Source organism: Hoplias malabaricus, chromosome 4 (assembly GCF_029633855.1).
Source record: "Hoplias malabaricus isolate fHopMal1 chromosome 4, fHopMal1.hap1, whole genome shotgun sequence".
Classification (NCBI taxonomy): domain Eukaryota; kingdom Metazoa; phylum Chordata; class Actinopteri; order Characiformes; family Erythrinidae; genus Hoplias; species Hoplias malabaricus.
In genome coordinates, this window is record NC_089803.1 from 34,872,298 (window position 1) to 34,897,529 (window position 25,232).

The following is a 25,232-nucleotide window of genomic DNA, read 5'->3' on the forward strand; positions in this document are numbered from 1 at the left end:
CAGTACCTAAATTTTTGTTCACTTTGAACATTTTTACTTAACATTTCAAACCGTATTGTGCAAAGAGATGTAATTTTTGGAGTACTTGAAATGCATTAATAAAAAGGCTCAATTGAAAACATGACATGTAACATAAAAGCTGTTTCTTCTGATACTTTTCAAGTACAAGAATTCACATTTGATCTGTTTTGTTCCTCAGTTCTATCAAAGCTTATCCCTTTATTAATTCACTTTGTCTTTACTGATCCCTGTTCTTGTTTGTGTTGTGTTGGCAGTCAGGAAGTAGAGCTGGTCGTTCTGTTTTTGGAAGCATCTTGACAGCGTACAAACTCGTGCTCTTCAGAGGGCTTGAGGTGTGTGATGTCTCCTGCTTGGCTACAGAACCATGTCCTGAAAGCAGAGAAAGATGGAGCTAAGATGGAGACTATAGTACTAACATGCACTGTTCAAGAACAAATGCATTTGTTCTGTAGTAGCACTGTTTTTTTCTGTCAGTTGAAATTGTATTTGTGTTAGTTACTCAGTGAGTTTACATGGCATTTAATGACAAATGCTAAGTTATGCTCCAGTGATATATACTTTTATGCAAATATGTTTAGGCACATTCTACAGGTAATTTAAATTCCGTTACATTTAAAGCATTTTTTGGGCAAGTGTGGGAAAATTAAACCAAAAACCAGTTGTGCATTAAAATGTGCAGATATTTAGTGTCTCTACAGAAGACATTTCAGCTTATCAATTCAAGGTATCAACAAAACATAGGCAGATTAAGGAAGACTAAGATTGTAGCATGTGCCTAGACAAAAATATACAAATACTTGGCTGTAGAGATGATTCAGTATCACTAGAGGGAGTATTACACATGAAATTCTTAGTGGTGGTGTCTTTTGATTTAGCATTTATGTGATCATTGCATCCACATCTCAGCCACATTTCCACTCACTTTTTCTGGGTTTCTCCAGATTTGAGTCGAATCTTGGCCACGCTGAGCTGTGTGTCCTGCTGGCTTGCAGTGCCACTCAGAATGTTGGAGAATTGTCTCCACCAGCTGGTGAGGGCTGGCTCCCCGTTCCAACGCAGCCTCAGAGCCTGGAGTTCCCCCAGCTCCTGTTCCACTGCAAACAGAGATGAGTATGTGGTGTTCTCCACAAACTCCTGCATCCTAAACAACATTTTAAAAAAATCATGCAATCTGCTGGTGACAAGCAGGTACAATACAACAGCATATCAGTCAGGTAAAATGTTTTGGAGAATACAGTCATAATTATTTACAATAAAACTGTATTGTTTATAGAATATAGTATTAACATATTAATATGTGTGTAATATGTTAAGAATAAAATAGCAACAATTTGAGAAGTCAATGTTTTATAAATATAATTTTAATACCAAAAACTTTATAAACTTCCATTATAATAGGGCTTTTCTAGATCCCAAATGTGCCTCAACCACCACCAGTGATGCACCTGTAAACTCTCCACACATCAGCTATGAGGCAGAGAGCAGACAAGGGAATGTCTGAGTCAGTTTATTTGAAGTTGGGGATGATTAGGAGGCCAGAATAGTCACACTGACAGGTTTAGCTTGACATCTGGGTAAAACCCTTACTCTGGAAATATCCCTGGAAGTACCTTAGGATCTTTTATAATGTCAGATAGTCAGGCCTTTGGTTTACATTTCATTTAAAATACTCAGACATTATGATCAACACAGACCATAGTGACAGTGCTCCCATGGCACCACCAACACCACCCAAGCTTTCATAGGAGGTCTCCCATCCATCTCTCATTCGTACTGGCCAGGCCCAAACCTGCTTAGCCACAGTAGATTTGCATGTTCTGATGATAGGTGGGTTTCCTCCGGGTGCTCCGGTTTCCTCCCACAGTCCAAAAACACACGTTGGTAGGTGGATTGGCGACTCAAAAAGTGTCAGTAGGTGTGAGTGTGAGTGAATGTGTGTGTGTGTGTGTCTGTGTTACCCTGTGAAGGACTGGCGCCCCCTCCAGGGTGTATTCCCGCCTTGTGCCCAATGATTCCAGGTAGGCTCTGGACCCACCGCGACCCTGAACTGGATAAGCCCTTACAGATAATGAATGAATGAATGATGATAGGTGTGTTCACTGCTGGCTTTTTTTTTCAGTAAAAATACATAGGGTAAAAATGCAAAAGCTAAACTGAGGGAGGTACAGGATTTAATGAATGTGCTTTTATAAAGGTTTCAAAATTATAGATATTTAATCTGTACCATATTGTCAACATATCATTTTGGCACAGTGGTGCAGCAGGTAGTGTCGCAATCACACAGCTCTAGGGACCTGGAAGTTGTGGGTTCACATCCTGCTCTGGGTGACTGTGAGGAGTTTGTGTGGGTTTCCTCCTACAGTCCAAAATACACGGTGGTATGTGGATTGGTGACTCCAAAAAGTGTCCCTATGTGTGAGTATGTGTGTCACTCTGTAAAGGACTGGCACCCCCTCCAGGGTGTGTTCGTGCCTTGTGCCCAGTGATTCCGGGTATGCTCCGACCTCACTGCAACCCTGAATTGGATAAGTGGTTTCAGACAACGAACAAACAAATGACAAATTTGGCAATAGAACTTTGTAAATAATGCCAATTTGTGTTAGTAACTTTGACTGTTATTGAATTATTGCTCCATTTTTTCTCACAATAATGCATTCATTCAGTCATTAATTGTCTAAAACCGCTTATTCAGTCCAGGGTCATGGTGAGTCTGGGGCTTACCCAGAATCACTGGGCGCCCTGGAGGAGGTGCCTGTCCTTCACAGGGCAACACACACACACACATTCACTCACTAGCCAATTCACATAACATGTTTTTTAGGACCCAGAGGAACCCCCCGTGGACACACTACCTGTTGTGTCACCATGCTGACCCTCATAATAATGCAATTTTGTATCATTCTCAAAATAGTGACTTTGTTGTCAAAATATTATACAGTAGCTTTGTCCTGAAAGTCAAATCAACCAAATGCCTAAAATGCAGTCATAGTATATGCAAACAGAAAAACAGAAAAAGTAGTAGTAGTAGGCACAGCATTAAGTCATTCAGTCCCCATTACACATGCACACTCAAATGCTAAATATGCAAGCTGACATGTGCTGCTGCATTTGTTAGTGTATTGATCTTCAATGTAGGTCCACTACTGTAGTGCCTGCTGATGAGTAGCATGTGCTGGGTTGTATAATAAGCTGTGGAGCTGGAGCCAGGGATACTGGCTGTCTGTGTTAACCCAGTATTGACTTGTCTTGGAGCAGTGATCAGAGAGATGCTGCTGCATGGTAGATGAAGGTCTGAGCTAGACATGTTTTTCTTTTTTCCAGGGTTCTGAAGATTTCCTCTTGTTTTGCCTCTTGCTAATTTATGTTAAATAAATAGCATTAAAAGCATTCTTGACATGGTACTGTATTCTGAAAGCACTAGTGGGAGGACAGTGTAAAAATGTACTGAAGAAATCAGATCAACAAATGCTACATTGCCACCGTTATCTCTATGTGATGTACTAACACACCTATTTAAATATTACAAAGTGCTAATCAGATGTAAGTCTTGCAGAGACATATCCATGAGGCAGTCAGCTAAGCACAACATGTTTTGTAGTGTTGGCGCAGCCAGGAGTACTCACAGATTGAAAGACAGATAGGGGCTCTCTCCTTGAGTTCCAGTAATAGAAATGGAGACAGGGGCTTTAACAGGCTCGATCAGATTGGTCAACACAACTTTGATCTGGTAGTGGTAGACTACATGGACGTTAAAAAAGAGATAATAACAGGAGATCAGATGTAAAAGGAAATACATCACAATGCAGTATATTTTTTAAAGCATCTACCAGAATGTCAACCATCCCTCTATTTTATAAACTTATTAAAAAATCCATTACAAGAGACATTTAAGCTCAGGGATGGAAAACAGGGCAGAGAAAATGTACTTAAGATAAATAAATGTGCATAATCTCCTGGATTTTGAGAAGCATCATGTAGGTCTAAATGAATATATATGGCTTTTTCTCTTGGAAATTTGAAGAAGTGTGTTCTATGCCAATAAAATTCTAGTCAAGTGTTCCAGAATAATATTTAATACGTATTATTCTCCACCCCTGGTTTAACCTTGAACTGAATGATTCCCAGCAAAAAATTAAATAAATAAAAATAAAAATATCACAATTGATAGTTAAATCTAGTCTAGAACAAACTTTTCTTTTGAGCTAATCTCAGCAAGGGCCGGGGTAAACTGGGCACTACAGACACTAACCTTTGAATGGTGTTGCAGAACCAGTCTTCAGATAGAGGCCTTTGTTGCTTGTACTGTACACTTTTTTAACACCGTAGCCCAGGGTATTACAACGATTTTTTTTGCAGTCCAGACAGAGACCTTTGTTAAAAGCAGCAATATCTCGACATCGGTAGGCCATCATCTGTTGGTCCATGTTCAGGAGGGAGTCAGTGAAGAGATGGGCAGATCGTTGGTGGGCACATTTTATGCTCTGTGGCAAACCTGTCAACATGTTACACTCAGTAAAGATTCTCTGCTGACTGGTAAACTCTGGCCACATTCTGTTGCAAGTGTCCTACCTTGCAGGCCATGCTTATTGACAGTTTCTGTCATTTCGCAGCCAGGCTGGAAGGATCCTCCATTTGGGTAAAAATCAACATGACCCACTGGTTGCCCAATGCCTACCGCCAACCCAATGCCAGACTTAGAAAATGTGTGGACGACATCCACAAACTTGGCATCATCGGGAGACAGTCTGTCAAAGGCAGGGACTCCCTCAAAATTGGGGCCTGCAGGATCCAAACCTGCCCAAGGTTAGAAAAACAGGGTTAGAAAATTATAACAACACATATCAAGGTGTGGTTTTAATTTGGGGTTTGCTGGTATTGAACACACTACATGGACTAAGGTGTTCATTTATATATATAGATGCTCCTTGTGTACTTTGTGCTCATTTTCAGGTCTGATACCAACAATACGAGGCAGTGTCATGATATATGATGTAGCCAGCATTGAAGGTTATCTACTCACATGAATTTAACCATGGATTTCTACATATAGAGCTCTGGTTAACAGAAATGCTGTGTGTTTAAAAGATATCTACACCTAGCAGTTATGTTCTCATGTCAATGTCATGCCACTGCCACTGCTGTTAGAGCCCCATAATAGACACAGGCTCTGGACTTTAGATTCGAGGCCTCTGTCAGGGTTTGACAAACTGCTTGGACCCATGCATGTAATATGATGTCAGTGTCCCAAGGGCAGTAAAATATTGCTGGTCTACGGCTAAGATCAACTATCAATCTTCCTGATCAATCTTGAACTAAGAAGGGCACAGGACAAAGTGCAGGTACAGGCTCTGACACATAAGGTGGAAGGTTAATCATGAGGTACCTTGTCAGAAAAGCTGTCACTGTGATGGTACTCATACAGTAATTTTAATTAGGGAAAGTAATTATATCTTATTCTATTATAATTGTAGATTTTAATAACTGTGTTGAACATCTCCAGGATTTATATTACCTTATTTTATTTTGCACTGTTCTATAATAAAAGATTACATATATTCCCTTCCCCTTCTGGAGAAGAGAATGTAATGTACCTTTAGGGAACACATTTGCACAGTTTGTACCTTTCTTGACAATAATTTATCTCTACCGTACGATTAACAAAACATATATTCATGGTACAGCTGCATTCTATTTTTTCACAGTTACTGCGCCTGCCAAAATTTCCTGTGATTTTCTACAAGGATAAAACTTTGTATGCACTTGACACCAGTGCCTTGGCTGTGGCAACAATAGACTCACTCTTTTGCCACTCTTTTTAAGTCGAGCCTGATAAAGCTTTTTCGACTTTGCTGCACACTGCACCTGTGAATTCATGTGGACTTGGAGCATGGCCTCCAATTCATATTTTTCTGCATGGAGTAGTTTCCGTACTCAGCACTGGCCCATAACTCATTCAGGTTTCATTACACTTCCCATGCTTTTCTGAACCTTGAGGTTTTTGAGTTTGCAATATATGCCTGCACAGTGGATGTATTATTCTCCAGAGAACACCTGTTTAGGGATCTTTAATTCAACTTTTGCTTTCTAAAGCTTGAGGACTGATGCACAGATGACACTGCTAAGCTTAATGGCATTATATAGTATGTGCATGGAGAAATATGTCATTTGCTCGTCATAATGGACTCCAATCTACTATATTTCTCCAGTCTGCTTATTTTCTCCAGTCTATTAAATTTCTTCTGTCTACTTATTTTCTCCAGTCTACTAAACTGGAAATTTCCTCAGTTTATATAACTGTGGCTGACACCAGTTTTGACCTGCCCAGGTGCCTAACGCATGCTAGAACTCTTGGAAATGGCCACTCACGGTGCCAGGTATTCTGTAATGACATTCTTAATGTATGACTAAATCAGCTCATGACTAAGAACTCATCCAGTTACGGAACCAAAGAACTTCCACCCCCACACACACCAAGCCCAGAACGGATCTTACACTTTATGATATATTACCTTTCCTTGGCATTCCCCTAGTGTTTCACAAAAGCAAAAATACCTAGAGCAAAGGAGTTGAGGTCTGATGTGTGGTTCCTGTTGTCAGTTTTACAGTGCTGGTTCCTAACACATACAGTGCAGCCATCCATAGAGAGCCTGAGGTATCAGTACATACAGTGAGGGCTTCTGTTACAGACAAGCCCAGTATTTCATGTTATGGTTTTAAGGCATTATGTTGACTTGTCTATTTCAGTTCCCCAAACCGTTATTGGTTTGCTTCAGTGACAGGAATAAAGGAAGGAATATTTTCCAAGTTTGGTGTGGTTTCGGGCACCAAGCTGAGCACTGCAACATATAGCTACCTCAGTTTCACTTTTATTTCTCACCACCTTTAAAGATCATCTAGAACCATATATCGTTGCTGTCAAATTTAAACTGGTATCTCCATTTTTGTCTGTTGTGTTGGTTTACTATATTATTTGAACACAGCAGCTGTCCTTCACATCATTTTAAAATTCAAAATTTCATGATGAATGGACCATTAGAAATGCTCCAAATTACTTGGAATAAAATCTGTTACATTGGTTTCCACTGAAAGATAACAAGAATTTTTTACTTGGGAGATACATTATATATATATATATATATATATATATATATATATATATATAATCTAAAAAATTAAATTATTATAGTATGTCAGTGTAATTTTGGTGATTTCTGAGTATAAGGGAGAGCTTTAGCATTGCTTTAATGGCTTGTGGTTTCGACTTGGAAGAATCAAGAGACGTAGGAGGTGTGTGTTTGTGTATGTGTCTGAGTATGCTCACGAGGCCTTTGTGTATTATGATGTTAATACAAATTTCAGCATAAATATAATGTGATCTACCCTCTGAACTCAATATGAGTTTACCTCACTAGATAATATGTCACTAGAATCTGTAAAATTTGTGAATTATGGGAGGAATTTGTGGCCAAAAGTAGTAAATGATTCATTATTGTTAAAGAAAATTACAGTTAAATGATAAACTCCCATGTGAGTTTGAAAGAAAGATTTTATTACACTGGCCTTTTTAGACTGTTTTACCTTTATATGGGCTGTGGTTTCATTTACATGTTATGTTTGGCTGTCCATCTGATCCTAGCAATTTACTGACTACAGATTCTCCAGTACAAAAAACATTTGTCTCTCTCTATTGGCTAATTACCATACCTGTTATACGGCCCAGCTTTTTAGGTCTTTTAAAGTTACTTCCAGCAAACCCAGCCACATGTGCTCCTAAACTGTAGCCAATCAGGTGGACCTTGTTCATTGAGAGCTGGGTGGTCGTCTGTGAAAAGAAGAATGAGTTCTTTAGGTCAGTCATGCATTTTAAAGTATTATGTATGTTCCTGTCTGAACAAAAGCCATTAATCTCCACTTCCATTAATGTAAAATCAGTAGCTCATTGTGGTACATGGTGTTATAATGCTTACAATCTGTGATAGGAGTGTCGTATATCAACTACAAACTGCTGGTGTAGGAGTTTTCATTTCAAGAAAGCAGGAGCAAATGTGAAGCAAGTCAATCACAATGAGAAAAGAAATATTTTTTTTTTTTAAATCCCATGAAATTATGGACTGTTTTGTTTGCCCATTCATCATTACATTTTATCACAATGAACTGAACAGCTGATGTTTACAAATAAGGTCATAAAAAGGAAAAATATTGTGAGTGTGTATTTTATTTTATGTAAGCACTTGTTTACCTCCAGCCATTGCAGTAGTCTTGTTACATCCAAGCCCACCTGTCTGCTGTTCTTTACTGCGACTGGGTACGGTTGGAGGGCCAAGGGTCTCCAGTCATTGATCAACACATTCACATGTCCCAGTCTTGATTTTAGGGCTGAGGCCATTCTAAATATCCACTCTTCCATCAGTCCATTAATCTACATGGAGGCAGAGGAGGTCAGTGAAACAGAGCAATTTCCATAGTGAATTTATCCCAATTCCTAATCCTTCAAACTATCTGGTTTATCACCTCTATTCTACCTATAGCATACTTCTCACTGCTTTCCATGCTTCTCTGTTACAGGCAGCTCTCCAGATGGTACAACTGCCCCTATATTTTATTTAAATATGTTAGGAATGTAGCAAAGCTGAGGGCTCCTAAGAACTATACAAAAAGCATGTTTTTTTAGATTTGTAGACAATGATGTGATCCACTGATAGGCACTATTCAACAGTTCAAGCATGTGTAGACACCACATCTACTTTAGGTTCAAATTTACTTACAGCCACATCTTGTATAATCTCCAAAAGGAGAATGAATAGGAATTTTGCTTAAAGTCACCATGTTCAATGTCAGTGGTATGAAGCCTCTCAGCACTGGGCAGCGCAGTAGAATTGTGTTTGGAGAGATGGAGTTCCATTCTGTAACATGTGATCTAGATCTGATCATCCAATATTAATATCTGTCTTCACTAATGCTAATGCCAGGAGTGATCCAACATCTCATGTAAATCCTTCCAGGCATCAGGCATCCCTCTTTTGATGAAATGCAAATATAACATAGCCTAACCTACATAAAAAATAAACTGTATGTAATTAACTTAAAATGCAATGTTTTACTGAATAACTAAGACCATCTTCACATACCCTTACACATACACAACAACTAACACAACTGATAAGGTGCATATCTTAGGGCAGGTAGTTCTATACATACAACAGAAAGTCCAGGTATGGAAAACCGTCTTAACAAATGACTGTCTGGCAAGCACCGCTCTGTGACTTTCTGAAACAAACCCCTCACTGCCTCAGAAGTTTCCATTCTATTTACAATCTATCTCCTCACATTGTTATATTTAAATGTCATTTATTTAAAAACAATTGCACAGTGGGTGTGACACAGTAGCACAACAGGTAGTGCCATAGTCACCCAGTTCCAGGGTCCTGGTGTTTTGCATTTCATCCTTGCTTTGGGGTCACTTTTTGTGAGGACTTGTGTGTTTTCCCCATGTCTTTGTGGGTATCCTCTGGGTGTTCTTTTAGAATTGTATCAATACAAAAAATGTATATATATATTGAGGAGGCATACCCACCCTACACCACACATATTCTATGGAGAGTACAGGCTGTTACTGTATCAAAGCGGGGTATGGGACAACTCCCTATTCATACCATTCATTTAAAAAAAAAAGTTTCATGAACAGGTGTCTGTGCATGTTTTATCATATGTCACCAATAAAAGTTCAAGGAAGTCCTTACCGACCAGCCATGAATGATGATGACCAGAGGGCTGCTTGTGTTGTAGTTACATCTTTGGAGAGTGTCCAGATTGAATGGTATGATGTTGCAAGTATCCTCAAGCTCATTGCCTTGTAAATACATATGAAAAGTTGACACCACCAGCGGCACCTTCACTTGATTAGTCTGTGGGGCCTCTCTAACAGGAGCTAAAAACAGAGTCAAATATATCACTGAAAGAGGCTTGGGTTTTCAAAATAATGTCTACCACATGTGATTTACTCTGTGCCTTAACCTCTACATTTTTCCATGGCGAATGTTCAAAGGGTATGGCTAGGAACATGCAATTATCATGAATCATGTCTGTTGGAAGTTGGAAGAAAAATTCTTACGGTTTATTTTTATAGACTTTTACACTGTAATGTACTGCTTAAGGAATTATATATATATATATATATATATATATATATATATATATATATATATATATATATATATATATATATATATATATATAATTTCACTTACCTGTTGTATTTCCATTGATCTCCACCGCCTCAGTGACAACATGAATTAACAGGAGAAAAGAAAGGACTCTCATTGTAACCTTCATCATTGCTCCAGTCAGTCCCACTTCAGAGCCAAAGACAATTCCAGGAACAGAATGATGGATACACATCCTCTTACTACCTTATCTAGTGGAGTGATTCACAGATATGATGTTGCCTCTGCTGCTGACAAAGAAAGAAAGAAAGAAAGAAAGAAAGAGAGAGAGAGAGAGAGAGAGAGAGAGAGAGAGAGAGAGAGAGAGAGAGAGAGAGAGAGAGAACAAGCTTGTGGAGGTGGGGTGAAGGAAGGGCTGAGGGAGAAGAAAAGGACATTTGACTGCTCTGATTGGTTCCTTCCGTTAAGCGGGGGAGGACACAAAAACCACTGGGATGGTTTATGCAGCAAAGCCAAGAAACAAAGAGACAGACACTTGACTTCAAATGAATAGCTGCAATAAAGACAGGGCCATCATTCTGTGCAAGATTTTCTATGTGTCATTGTAGCGGGTGTGTTTACATTCTCTATTTTGCTCTACGTAAGACATGGTTTTTCAAATATACTTTAACTAAGGCAATGGTTTACATACATAACTATGGCACCTTAAAGAACCAGTTGAATTAATTTCAAGTAGATTTAATTTCTAACAGAATTTTGGTTAAATGTCTCCTCACTAAGAACAAACATCAATGGTTTAAGAAAGCTTAAATAATTCCTTTTTTTACATTGTGTAGAACCATTTTTGTATAAGTGTGGATATGCAATGGCCATTTTCATAATCCTTCAGAATGTTAAGACCTGAAAAAGTATGATTCTTAACACAGTCTCCCTCCGTTTAACCAACACTATCATTAACAGGAAATGTCTGGTTAGTGGTAATTCACTGGCAATTTGTGCCTTTGGTGACGCACATCAGACTGAAAGGGAACTTGTGTAATTTCTGAAGGAAGTGTAAACAGAAAACGGACATTAAAAAAAGTCCAGCAGAGTGAGAGAGAGAAAGGGAACGATAAAGAGTGGTTTTGTACCCATACTTTGGCGACCAAAGCCTGTTTACTCACACATTTAATTCTAATTTATATGAGGAGCACGTTTAACAACTGATGTGCTCACAAAACAGCTTTATAGTGTCACCATTAAGACAGTATCAAAGAAAAATTCCCTCAGAGCATTCAGAAGAAACCATAAGAGAAATCATGACTCAAAAGGGGAACCCATCCTCTTTTGGTCAAAACCGGAGCAAAACAAAGAGCAGTGTGTAAACAAATGACTGTTTATAAACAAACCAGAATGAATGGAGGGTTATAGAGTTATAATGAGTGCACAGTGGCCTATTATACGAGGCTAGTAGTACATAAAGATAAGGCAAATAATCACAAAATGAAAGCATGGTACAATTATGTAGGTCATATACATTTGTGCTAAAATACACTGAAACATAAATTAAGTATCCTCAGTCAGGTGATTAATAGACACAATAGTATTGCATTTTCCAGAATAAGTTATTGCTTTCCACACAGACGCCCACGCACACACACACCAGCATCTCTGAAAGCCTCCAATATCTCCTAGTGCAGAGTGTCCTTATCTGTTTATAGCTATAGTTGTGACTATGGCTATAGGCCAGGTTTCCTTAACAATTTCAAATAAACCTGTGCATACAAAGATTATTATTCACATTGCTGATCTTTATTCAGTTTTGTGGAGTGCCAGAGAAAGTTTAATTCATATTCTTCGTATTACATCAGGAAAAAAATCTCTGTAGAATGAATTAATATAGTTAGAGTAACAGACAAAGAAATGCTCGTATATAAGCCTGAAATTCTCATTGAATAATCTGAAGTTTGAACTGATCAATTATAAAAATAACACCTTCTTTCTACACTCACTTTCCATTCTCCACTCCAACTCCACTGACCATACAAGAGCACATGGTAGTTCTAAAATTACAGACTGTAGTCTGTTTATTGCTACAGAGCCAGAAACGCCAGGGATCAGTGTGGGCAGGAGCTACAGGTTCTGACCTCAGTCCCACCTACTGGGAACAGGTCACACTGGACCAGTAGTAAGCAGAAACTCCTTCTACACAACAATCTTGGCCATTCTCTGGCCAAACATATTCTAGCTAGTTGCCACTGCTTAAAGTAGTACTGCAAAAAAAAACAAAAATAGGCACTAGGGTTCCCTTAATACAGGAAGGTCATCAAGGAAACTCGTCCTCCGCATGTTGAAAGGAGAGTGTTCCACAGTGTAAATGTAATTCCTCTCAACAAGTCAGCACTTTTGTGGCTGTCTAGGCACATGCTGCTGAGTATAAACAGCTGGAGCATTTTCTTAATAGAACAACCACAGACCATTTTGTGCCAGATTTCTCTGACTGCATCTTTGAGCAGCAAAGATTTCTATATTAGTGAGTCTGTGAAAGAGTTTTAACAGGGCAAACCCAGGAAAGTGATTTAAAGTCCAAGCCATGGATCAGAACATATGCAGGCAGGTTTAATACAGGAGATACACACAAGTAATATTTGCGTCCCCTTTGTCATCCACCCACCAGCACAACATCAACAAGTTTGTAGATTTCATCTATTAATGGTGACCACCATTATTCCAGTCACTTTGTTCAGAACTAGCATAGGCTACAAGGGTTTAAAGACCCCCCACCCTAGACTGTGAAACAGTGGTACACTAGTATAGAGTAGCTGCCACTTGAGCAGTTGTAATGATAGTCATGGATAGGTTCTCATCCCTTTCACTGTTAGAGATGATGTTTAAAGTGGACTCACAAACTCTTAACTAATGCACTCTGCGCTCTTGGGGAGGATTTCGAAAACAAAGCACATGTACTTTGTCATCTGTTACAGTGTTACACTGAACAGATATTTTATGGCTATTGAGTAACACCTATGCTTTGAATTTATTAAAGCATGCACTTGACTACATGCCTTCTCATAGCTGTTGTTTACATTCTGAATTAAATTGTTTATTAGTTTGACCAATGAATTAAAGAGCATCTATGTAGGACAGAGGGTAAAAATGTTCTTATCTCATTTAAGGAATGTTTTTACTACCCTCAACCATTTACTGTCAGGCCCCAGAAACAAGGTTGGGATTTATATAGTAAACAGCCAAGTCTGTATTCTGGTAAAAGTATACTTTATATTTGTGTATGTAAAAATATGTACATACCAATTTTAATTTTCATAAAATTAGTAAATCACAATCAGGTCATTCTTAGCATTTGGTGCCATTTCTGTCCATACATGGCATATTTTGGTTAAAATATTTCTAAAAGCTTGTCTCACAAAATGACCCCCTTTCTCTGAATTCAACAAAACATGCCTGTTGTTCATCACAGGAGAAAAATGGCTGACTTTAGTATAAAATGTTCCCCCCTGTTAGTTTGCAGGATGTATGATTGGATGTATAATAGGTGGATGAATAGTTGTTTCCAACAAGTAGTGATATTTTCTACACTCACTGTCCATTCTCCCAGCTCCACTGACCATTCAGGAGCATGTCAGAGGAACATAGAATCCTTAAATGTTTTACATAATTCCTGTGAAACCTAAAGTTTAAACTGATTTCACTCCTCTATACCTCCAATCAGTCTCTTTTCTGCCAGCAGGTTTTCTTCACTCTTTTATTCAGATGAGATTCAGGTATTATCTGTACATACAGCAACATGTATCAATCATAGCAGCAAATAAAAATCACAACATTCCTGGCTCAATAACAGTAATTATGTTTCTGTCTCAACAATATGCATGACAGTCCTGTCAAAAATAAGGCTTAAGTGACATTGCATGTAAAAGATAAGAGATATAAGGGTGTCTGGGAAAAAATGAAACATGAACTAACTAAGCACTTAGATGGCATAGGCATAAATATGGTGTGCTTGCTGAGTTGAATTAATCAAATTGAACTCCCATGAAAAGTCTGTTTTGGCAAGGCATTTAGATTACATATATTTGGCAATGCAGATTACATATATTTGGCAATGCAGATTACATATATTTGGCAATGCTGCGTTCTAGTGATGTTGGAAACTGGGAAATACCAATTTTCCCCCTTGTAAATTGCATCTGAATAGCAGTCATATTTGCCACTGGTGAACTCTGGATTCTAAATGAAACATGAGTTTACAAGATGTGACGTATATCACAACCTTTACCTCTTCCCCTGGAAATAGCAGTGGTGGATAGTAAACATGGACATAAGAAGGTTTTTGAAAAGGAATGATTCAACTGGGGCTTGTAAGTTGTGTCTGACTTTGCAAAAGCGACCAAAAAGTTTTATTCTGACCCACTGAAACAGGAGAAATGCCACTTTTGTGCCTCTTTAAATGTTATATCAAAATGTAAACCTAAGAAACAGTGGATGACATTTCACAGATGGAAATTTATTTATTTTTAATTTTTATGTAATATATTTGACAATAAGTTATAGATGGCAAAGTTACTGTGCTAACTGATAGAAATATAAGCAATATATTAATGATAGATCAAATATGAATGGCAAAAATTATAACTAAAATGTAAATAATCATTATTTTTGTATGATTAACTTAATTCTAATTGTTGCACTGCATTTCTACACAGAACGAAATTAAAAGCATAATGCAAAGCAAGCCATGAATGTGTTTTTAAAATGGATGTTTGGAATGTGTATGCCTTTTGTAGTTCTACTATTACAATGTTTTAGCTCCTTTTTATTTTGTTCTCCAATGATCAGGATCAGTTTGTTGTTGTGTGTTGTCCTGGTATTCATTTTTCCATTCCATTATCTGTAACCGCTTATCCAATTTAGGGTCGCGGGGGGTCCAGGGCCTACCTGGAATCTGTCCTGGTATTATTTGATTTTATTTCATTTTGACACTTTTTGAAAACCCATATATTTGGCATTATTTGGGATCCTTAATTTCACTCTGTGAACTCTGCTCCAACAAACTATAACAGGAGGTTTTAAAATAGAAATGCATGTTTAATGCCAAATTTGTTCTTTACCAATATTATTTAAATTGGACCTCAGACAACGTTTGCATCTTTTTAGGGGCAGAAATGAAATTAGTCAGCAACTATTATGTTTTACACATCTAATATACTGATTTGTTTAGGAATTCTGTTGTCTCAAATAGCTTGCAAATGAGCATGGTTGTGGACACGTCAGAAACTGGGAAATACCATTTTTCAAAATTGTAAATTGCACCCGAACAGAGGACAAAACTGTATTTACCACTGGTTAACTAGGGATTCTAGCTGATACACAAGTTTACGAGAACTTTTTACTTCTTCCCCAGGAGAGAATGGCAAATATGCATTTTAATAGATTTAGTATGCATGTTTTTGGTAAATAAAAGCCAAATATTCAGACATTCAGCCAAAAACCGTTTAGTTCTTATTTAATGATAAATCACTTTTTGGGAGACATAGTGTGTACAGTGGGTGGATCTTCAGCCAAGTACCAGAACGCAGTGAAGTCATATTTACTACTTAACCACCTGGTATATACAACCTTCTATTGAGCACCCGAATGTAGCACATGCCCCGGATGTTTAAGATCTTTGGCTCCAGCCCTGCTAAAAGCCATATTTTAATTTCACTTTAATAAGTAGTACCACAAATTAAAGAAAATATACAATTTTGCTTGTAAACAGTGCAGACCATACTGAAGCTGGAAGGGAGATTAACTGCAGTTTGAATCTTCACGGTTCTTTTACATGTCTGCAGATGTAATGACATCACAGAGAGAGCTACATCTGATTGGACACAATGGTTCTTGGTCCTGGATCTGCTTGACAGTTATAGTTCCAGCAACAAGAGCAACCTGATGAAATCAGTGTGTGTTAGAGTGTGTTGTTTTGGTGTCAGACACAGCAGTGCTGCAGGACTTTTTAAACATTTTCCACTCACTGTCCACTCTACCAGACACACCTTTCTTGTTAGTCCCCCTTGTAGATGTAAAATCAGACACAGTAGCCCATTTCCTCATAGTTTGTGTTGTCCCTAAAAATGCTCCACTAAAGGATGATGCCATAGTGAAATCCATAGATTTGAATGTAACAAGTTCAACTGGCCAAGTCCATGAGAAGACATTGGCTTGTACAGATTGTCGGACTTTTGAAAGGACCACAACCTATAAATAGGAGGTCTGTCGAGTTAGAGAAGACAGTATGGAATTTTTATGAAGATCACCTGGGCTTCTGGGTTGTTATATAACTTACTGTTGCTAAAACATGATTGAGATCACTAGACTGAAAAGGTTACTGATACTTTCTTTGGGGGGAGGGGGGAGGGTGTTCTTCTCTGTCCATTTTTTTTTTATATTAAGTGAAAACAATAAACAATTTTTACACTTTGTGGTTACATAAAAGCAAATTATCTGTAAAATTACAATAACTGAGCATTCAAAACAATTATGTATAGAGATGCGAATGTTCTGTAATGGGGATATTTATCCTATTTCAATATGTCAGTTTGGTCAAAGGAATGTGATGTCCTGGGTTTGACCATGTATATATTTCTTATAGTTTAAAAGCACGCATAAAACATTAAAACCATGGAAAGTTTAGCATGTTTTGATATAAAGTTATGCTAGCTGAAATGTCACTCAATAGTAGGGATGACACAGTAACTGTAAAACCTTTGATGTTTATTTGAAACTGTGAAGCTGCTTTGTGACAACGTCAGTTGTAAAAAGCGCTATACAAATAAATTTGATTTGATTTGATTTGATTTCCACAAAATTAACCATTTACAGAAATAGGAGAAGCTTCTTTAGAAAAGTATTTTCTCTATAACTGAAACTTAGTGAAAAAGACAAATAAGGTCTTTTAAAAATAAAAGTGGGATTCCAGGAGCTTCCATTTTTCCATGTCACTATGTATTTTCCCATATTACATCATATTATTATTATGTTTTTTTTTTGGTTAACATTTGAATCAATAATTCCTCTACTCAGTCTAATATCAGAAAGAAAAATACATAACAATATCAAGGACAATTACATAAATGTAATAATAAAAAGTAGTAGTATTCCCCAAAACAATATTGCTCTAGTGACATTTTATTTTTGTAGATTTTTATGCATTTAGCCTTGGAAATACACTCTGTCCAGACCATTTGTAGACTATGAGAAGGAGCACCATAGAATACCTTGGAGATGGGCAGTAGTGGCATTTTTAATCCAAACAGAATCATTCAACATTGGTACTTGACCTCTCTGTTTTTGTTGCAGAATGTAGTGAACTCCTCACAGCAGTCATCACATCATCTACAGTATAGACTTTCTGGAAGAGTATTAGATGTTACTACACTAAAGTTGGAAAAGCTCTCTATTATTACTTTTGATTCCAGGAGAAATGATATATGAGCAGGTGTCCAGGTATCCAGAATCCTTTGGCTATATACAGTGCATATTTCACAAAAGGGTGAGTACAGACTTGCTCATTTTACTTACAAGTAAGACATTGTTTTCCAGGAAGGATACTTTTGTTAATGTTTAAGTACCTAGTGCTTTGTCTCCCACTTAAGCCAATAACAAATACATCCCCAATGATAGATGCTTTTGGCACAGTACAACGTTATGGTCTTTTTAATGATGTCCACTTTCTGTGATCAATTTTCTACCTATTTCCTGACATTGAACAAATGTCTAAGAGAGAGAAACTGAGCTGAAGTGAAAGCCAACAAAAAAATAAATATACTATAAACCAGAGATCTACACACACAAAAATGCAATTGCCCTTATTTTGTAAGCCTAAGCTCCTTGGGATGGGAGACGTTTTAATTAAGTCCAAAGTCAATTGTTATCTCTTTAGCTCATGGTGATCATTTCATATTTGTCCTTCAGGCTGCTGTCCTCTTCCTCTTCTTCCTCCTCCTCTTCCTCAGGCTCCTGGAGAGTTTTCTCTGAGTGGTCAGAGTGATGAAGCTCAATCAGAAGAAAGTAAACAACAGCTCCAGTGATTCCTCCAATCAGTGGCCCAGCCACAGGGATCCACCACCAGTAATCTGCAGTGCTGTGAAGAAGAGTATATAAATGTATGTTGTTTTATTTGGGTTATCACTGAGATTTAGAATGAATAATACATTGTTTACATACTATTGAAACAATACATGCTTTCTTTCATGCCTTCACTGCATGAGCATACTTAAAAATGCCGTAATTGCATCCGAGCCTTCAAAAAGTCTCTGTGGACTCACAGTTCAGTCTCGTAATACATAACTTACTTTTAATCAATTTTCACAGAAAAAAAAATCTTAGGATAATTTGATGAAAAATATGAAATTCATAATTTTGTCTGTAGAAGATCCGCTACAGAGTGGGCTTTTTAATCTCATGCTCCACAGTCACTTTGCTGAGAGTTGGTGCACCTTGAGCACACAAGCACAGAGATGAAAACCACCTTAGATTTAAATTAGGTTTAAGGAAAAATACATATTTGTTTAAAACAAAGAAAGACCATAATTTAAAATTATGTCAATTTTACATCATTTGTAAAAATTAAATATTTGTCATTGTCATTACAGTATTAACTTTAATATAAAGTAAACTATAATCCAATGTTTGCTCATGCTGCATTATGTATTGTGATTACATTAGAAGGCTATTATACACGTCCATTTGAAACAACCTCTCTGTACCCCTACAAGGAAAGTCAGAGCAGACAGTATTGTCACATAGAAGCCAAGGCTATTTCAGAGCATACTGTGAAATATGTTGGGAAACTATGCTAATCTCACTGCAGCTTCAGACTGGCATTAGTCCAGTAAATATTTCAAATGCATTTCTGTTGGGTCGGTCTTGTAAATCGCATAATTGACAATCTGATAGACAGACCACAGAGCGAAATACTGTCACCCGATTTCATCCCAGTCTAGTTAGAGCTTGCATCTGTTAGTGTACTGGTGTTGGTGCCAGACAACCAAACTGTTATTAAATTTAAAACAAGGAGTGAAATACACTATGTAAAAATGTTCTTTGTGTTATTTTAAAGTATAATACACACTATAAGCCACCAATTTTAGAAGTGTAATCAAGAGACTCAGTCTCTTATAAAAACAAAGTAGGTTTTTTTGCTAAAAACTTAAATATAATCAAAGGCTGATTACATATTTGGAAAATAACGTGATTAATAATGTGACTATTTTCCAGTAAGAGGGTAAGAGCTCTCTTGAGAGTGCTACCTGAACACCTCCATGCCCCAGCCAGCCACTGCAGTAAATAGTCTAGGCCCCAGGTCCCTGGCAGGGTTCAGTGGGTATCCACAGTTCATTCCCATGGAGACGCTGATGCCCAGAATGATGAGGCCAATGGCCAAAGGCTCCATTCCTTTGGGAGTTCCTATATTCTTGCCGTCAGTTATGGCCAGGATGCACAGCACCAGCATGCCTGTTCCAATCACCTGTAGCAGAAAAGTATATTAGCAGTTTAGTCTCACACATATGATGTCTGACTTGAGACTCCAGCCAATGTCTGGAAGGCAATTGTCACAGCAATTAAATTGTTTTTAGATGACACCTAGATATTTACTGTATGATCTCACCAAGAATGTACGTGAGCAAATTACACTAAAGTGACATGACACATTAAGATTTAATGGTTTTCTTAGTAGCTGCGGTTGTATACATCCATACTTTGGTCATATCTAGATGTAAGACTCTTGGTTCTTTCCTGAGTAGGGAACTAAACCACATTCTGCTGGGTAGAGAGCAGCAGTATTACCCACTACACCATTGTACCCCATATAAAGACAATAAATGCTGATGGTACCATTGTCTTTTCCATTAAACACTCCAGGTCTCCACAAGTATTTTATAATCTGTGAATTTAAAGCACTTTTTAGTTTCAAATTCAACCTGCATTACAAATGGAAAACGGTAACAAAAATATTCTCATGTTTTCTAGACTGTTTTGCATAGTGTAATGTGTAACACCTCTATTCTCCACCCAGCAGACTGTGTTTGTCCCTTCACAGACATCATATATACAAAAACCTATCCATGGAAAAGACAGAGTAATGCTGATTTAGCTTACCTCTGAAGCATGGCTAGATGAGAGCATCTGACAAATGCTCTAAATGAAACTTAGGCTGAATTTTCCCTTTGCTACGCATTTGTCCATGGATGAACAAATTATCAAAGAATCCTTAGTAAAGGCAAAAATTGAAAAACTAGAAAAACAGCTGTTGAGAAAACTCAGGAACCTCATTTCTGAATGTTCCTAACCTAGAGTAAACTTCTGTGCTCAATTTAACACAATTACATGCCTGTTTGGGATAGAACAGGCAGAAGTAGGTCACTGTGATCTAAAAATCAGTTAATTGGTGGATGTACAGAGAAGAAAGAAGCCAATCAATGCACATTAGCCAAATTATCTAAAGAACAGAACAAAACGTTTGCTAACCTGAACTGTGTCTGTGGTTAAATGGATTAATATGTCTGTACCTGTTAGTTCCAAACATAAAAGCTATTACTTTCTCTTTGTTTTGTTGGCACTAGAGTTGTGAGTGCTGCATAGTGTTACTCTATGGCAAAATTTTCAGTTTCTATGGAATAACTTTGTACTAGTGTTTGACTCAGAACAAACAGTAACAATCCTGCCCTGATCTGTTCTGTTCTGTTCTCTCCTATCAACATATTTCCTTTCCCCTCTGTTTGTTTTTCTCCTGCCATGTTCTTATGTTACTCCATTGCATTCCATCCATGTCTCCTTCATCTCTTTGTCTGCTCAGTGTTACCTGAGGTCCATCTGTTTTTATTTTTCAATCCTACTCATTTTTTTTATGTTTCTTCCAGTATTAATCTTCAGTTGTTTGATGTTTAATTTTTTTGTATTTCTGGGGTTATCTTCAAATTATTTCAGTTATCACACCTTTTTTGTCCTTTTAACCTGGATGCTTCTCTATCCCCTTTATAACAACCACATAAGCAAAAAAAAAAAAAAAAGATTATAAACAAATCAGCTCCATTTTACACAAGTAGATGCTTATGGTTCATGTAGATGTTTTTGTAAAGTCACAAAAAATGAACATATTTGATATACAGGATTTGAAATTAAACTGAGATGGATGTGGTGACTAAGGAGGGTCTACACATTCTTAATCTAGTCACAGACACCCTCAGTTCAACATGTTCAGACTGACTTGTGGTGATTTCCTTATTAGGCGTGATTCCTTTCACATTGAATAATTGAGATGATGAAACACCAAGGAAAGACTAGATCCTTGATCATGAGTTTGTAGGGGGGAATGGCTTAGAAACTGTGATATGCAAAAGGTTTAAAGGGGACATATTACGCAAAACTTTTTGCATGCTTTTGTATTTCCGCTTGGGTCTCTACTGCTCCTATAAACACTCCAAAAGCAAAAAAAAATACACCTATCCGTTTTCTGTGAGTCAATTAAAATATTTTGGTGTCAGAAATCATATGCTTCTAAGAGCCGTTTGGATGGCTCCCTTATTGTGACAGCACAATAGGTAAATTTGCTTAGAACCACCCTGGCACCACCCCTCACCTGCGTAAACATGGGATGAGTGGGGCATGGCCAGCAACAGCTTATTGGTGTAAAAGTGACAGAGCCCTTAAACGGCTCATTCTGACAGGGACTGACACTGGCAAGAATAGAGCTGGTGATATTAACTGGCATTATTAAGTGTTAAATAAACTGACCAAAACACATCACTCTACATATCTCTAACAAAAATTGTTATATTCTCTTTCAGTTTTTCATTGTGACAAATCTCTAAAATATGACCCATTTTTATAAACGTATATCTCCAAAAATATATTAAGAAACGGGAAGAAACCCAAACCAAATTTTCAGACAATTCTAGCACTATGAGGACTGTGGTGTGATAACAATTATTAGTGCTCATACATTGTAAATTAATTTGGTAAAACTGTACTTTTAAACATTGTCCACAGTTTACTTAAGTTACCTGATCAACAAATCCTCCAAGTACTGTGAGATGTCGTCCGGGGTAAGAGGCAAAAATGTGTCCTGTAGCATTAATGCCAGTCACTGACAGAATTCCACTGGTGAAATCCATGAAGGCGTCTGTGGAAACACCCTGCTTATTATACATGCAAGGCAACCTTGGCAGACCCTTTATTTGTGTCATGTTTAAACAAAACACTGCTATTAGTAACATTACTCATGTACTAAATGCTGATAGCTTTATTTACATTAGGATTGAGATGTTTACTAAATAATCCTAGGTACTTATCTTTAAACTTGAGCAAAGATTTGTAATGAGAATATATATTAACTTTGTGTCTGAGTGTGTCAGCATGTACATATAGTATCATAGTACCAATGACTTGGACCCTGTATACTTTAGACAGGTATCTAGTAATATTTAGCAGAATATTTAGCATGAAACTGACTCACCATAATACAGCCCAAAAACTCCAGCTGCTCCAGCAAAGGCACCTAGGAACTGTGCAATGACATAAATGGGAAACTTCCAGATCTTCAGTTTACCCAGTATCACCATGGCCAAAGACACGGCTGGGTTCAGATGACCTCCTGGTGTTGTCAAAGGAAACAAACAGAAAATTGCCTACACAACAATAATTGTGGTTTTGCGGGTTTGTCAGAGACTACTATTCATTTGTTATAGTTCCAATATTTCTAAAATGCCACAACATATGTAATATTGTTTCAGGAGATATATCTGGAAACATTTACCAATAAAGAATTACTAGGACCCATTACAACACCTGATGAACCACTTAAAATGTTGCGAATTTATAACAATAAACATTACTTCTGTCTTCTTTTATCACTGTGGGAAAACAATTCAACGCAATGGATCTGAAAGGATGTGTACAGTTTAAGAAGCCATTGCAGAGAGGAAGGACACAGATCAAGAATCTTCTCACAACATTCAAGTGGCCACTTGAAAGCCAAGGCCTCAACAACACTGACTTGTATTGTGAAAAGCTGAGATAGCAAAAAGCTGAGAAAATAATAATCTGTAAAAATATTGCTGCAGAGTCCTAAAAAAAAAACAAGCAAACCTCCTAAAAAGACTTGTTATATATTTAGAGGGTGAACACACTGAACTCTCACATATGTCTGCTGTGTTGACAAGTGGTACTGAAGGGTATATCTGAGGTTGAAATGTTAGGTTTAATGTTTACTGTGTTATGTCAGTAAAGGCATGCCTGACGATGGTGGCTCATAATTTAGCACATGCAGTGAGTGTGTGTAGATCAATGTGGCCGTCAGAATGCTGGGTCCAATTCGCCACAGGCTGTATGTGACCTCCCAAAGAGAAGCAGAGAAGGGTTGACTAGGCCTTATAAATCAATGAATCACTCAGGAAGCATATACATGAACTTACAAACTGAAAAGGTAAACAAATAAAATAATACATTTGATCCATAAAACAACAATGCCTGAAAGACAGATGGTACACATTTCTTGTAGTTATCAGTATACTGTATGCATACATATTTGCTAATATAATTATAAACTATCAAAAAGACAGTTAAGCTGTAAAATGTGTGGGTTGTGTGTATATTATGTAGTATTATACCAGTTAGTTTGGTCACATGCATAATATGTAGCTGATTACACTTGCATAATTTTGCTTGTAACGTGGACAATGACATTCATTGATTTATTGATGATTCCAAGAAGCAGTTTCAGGGGTATGAACATGGACCATGTTTTCAGCCAAAGCCACATGCAGGCTGGCCACCCCCCACACACCACATACCAGCTGAACACTCAACATTTTACAGTAGGTGTGTCTGTATACATCTCATAAAATTAAATTGATACTTTAACCTGATTACTTATCAATAGTATATCCAATAATAGGTGATAACAGATAGATAGGATTACACTAGTCTTCTGAGATCCTGCTATTCTAGCTCACTCTTCCACAACTGGGGGCACGTTTCAGCATTTGGTACGCTGTTCTAAATTTACTGTTTGGACTGAAGTTAATCCGGCTGTTAAGTCGAACTATCCCAGTATTATCCCGTCAGCCATGTCCAACGAGTCACATTCAGATGCCTCACAGCTGACTTAGGGATCACTTCAGATCTTAGGGAAATTAATGAGGCTAAGAAACAAATGCAACAATAGTTTTTAAACGTAACATTTCATTCTGGAGTGGACTTGTCTGATTTAAGGTCTCTTTTATGACTGTGGAACCCAAAGTGATTAAGCTAAAAGATGGGTTTGAAGATTATTTGCTAAGCTCAAATTCATAAATATAATTTTAAGTTGTTTGCTGTGTTTACCTGAAACTCCACCAGATACATAGACACCCATCATGAGTCCAGTGGTGAAGCCAATGTGAATAGTGAGAGACTCGCCCAGAGTGTTCCTGCTCAGGACTGTCTGAGCAACAGATCCACAGCCAAACAACTAACAGCAGAGACAGAAGACACAATTACATCACTAAAAAAGATCACCTTTCAAATTTCTTCCATACATTATATGTAATGCAAGTAAATGCATTGCTACAGCTAACATACTGGAATGTATTCAGTATATTTATACATCCATAACATATACTCAAGTAGTCCATGTACTTACCACCAGCACAAATGTCCCGAGAAATTCCGCCAAGAATTCTTTAAAAATGCCATGTTTAAGAACACAGTGTTGCTTCATGGCTCTGTCTTGATCACTTTCCTTCTCAGGAATAGGCACACACACTCTTCCTGGGTCCAGTCAAACACAGACTGTCCAACTAGGTCTAAGCTCAGCCACATTAACAATCCCCTCCTAACCCAGGCAGGGTCGAGCAGTCCTAGCATGGGTTATCGATCCGTTAGAGCTGCCTCATCTCATCCTATTGGATGGTAGGTCAAAGGAACTAGATCCAGAAACTGCAAACTACTAGTTTATATTCAGAAGAAATAACCTGGTATCCCAACACAGTTACTATAACTGATGCAAATAAATCTTTGACAAATATATTC

At 37.6% G+C, this 25,232-nt stretch overlaps 2 protein-coding genes across 3 annotated transcripts; both read right to left on the reverse strand.

The window, feature by feature from the left end:
• Window positions 1-250: 250 nt before the first annotated feature.
• On the reverse strand, window positions 251-10,469 carry LOC136693927 (hepatic triacylglycerol lipase). Of its 2 annotated transcripts, none has more exons than XM_066667173.1 (9): window positions 10,269-10,469; window positions 9,762-9,949; window positions 8,261-8,440; window positions 7,726-7,843; window positions 4,591-4,815; window positions 4,271-4,513; window positions 3,645-3,759; window positions 944-1,115; window positions 251-390 (listed from the first exon to the last, which is right to left on the reverse strand). In XM_066667173.1, exons 1-9 carry the CDS (start codon window positions 10,417-10,419, stop codon window positions 376-378), a joined length of 1,407 nt encoding a protein of 468 aa, XP_066523270.1. In that variant the 5' UTR covers window positions 10,420-10,469; the 3' UTR covers window positions 251-375. The 2 variants fall into 2 exon arrangements, with proteins under 2 accessions (XP_066523270.1, XP_066523269.1); XM_066667172.1 differs by having other exon boundaries at window positions 944-1,162.
• A 6,746-nt stretch (window positions 10,470-17,215) lies between these two features.
• Window positions 17,216-25,041, reverse strand: aqp9a (aquaporin 9a). Its single transcript, XM_066667097.1, has 6 exons — window positions 24,844-25,041; window positions 24,546-24,672; window positions 22,678-22,815; window positions 22,226-22,344; window positions 19,472-19,689; window positions 17,216-18,303 (listed from the first exon to the last, which is right to left on the reverse strand). Exons 1-6 carry the CDS (start codon window positions 24,919-24,921, stop codon window positions 18,099-18,101), a joined length of 885 nt encoding a protein of 294 aa, XP_066523194.1. The 5' UTR covers window positions 24,922-25,041; the 3' UTR covers window positions 17,216-18,098.
• Between the last annotated feature and the right edge of the window lie 191 nt (window positions 25,042-25,232).

What these genes read in the sequence shown, in the direction of transcription:
- LOC136693927 (XM_066667172.1), bottom strand. Translation starts at nt 10,419, where the DNA reads ATGTGTATCCATCATTCTGTTCCTGGAATTGTCTTTGGCTCTGAAGTG. An exon ending in AAAGCTGGGCCGTATAACAG is followed by an intron (nt 4,816 to 7,725) that starts GTATGGTAATTA and finishes AACCTTGGGCAG; the next exon opens with GTTTGGATCCTGCAGGCCCC. An exon ending in CCCTATCTGTCTTTCAATCT is followed by an intron (nt 1,163 to 3,644) that starts GTGAGTACTCCT and finishes AATGTTGTTTAG; the next exon opens with GATGCAGGAGTTTGTGGAGA.
- aqp9a (XM_066667097.1), bottom strand. Translation starts at nt 24,921, where the DNA reads ATGAAGCAACACTGTGTTCTTAAACATGGCATTTTTAAAGAATTCTTG. An exon ending in TGTATCTGGTGGAGTTTCAG is followed by an intron (nt 22,816 to 24,545) that starts GTAAACACAGCA and finishes TGACAACACCAG; the next exon opens with GAGGTCATCTGAACCCAGCC. An exon ending in AGTTTTTGGGCTGTATTATG is followed by an intron (nt 22,345 to 22,677) that starts GTGAGTCAGTTT and finishes GTGTTTCCACAG; the next exon opens with ACGCCTTCATGGATTTCACC.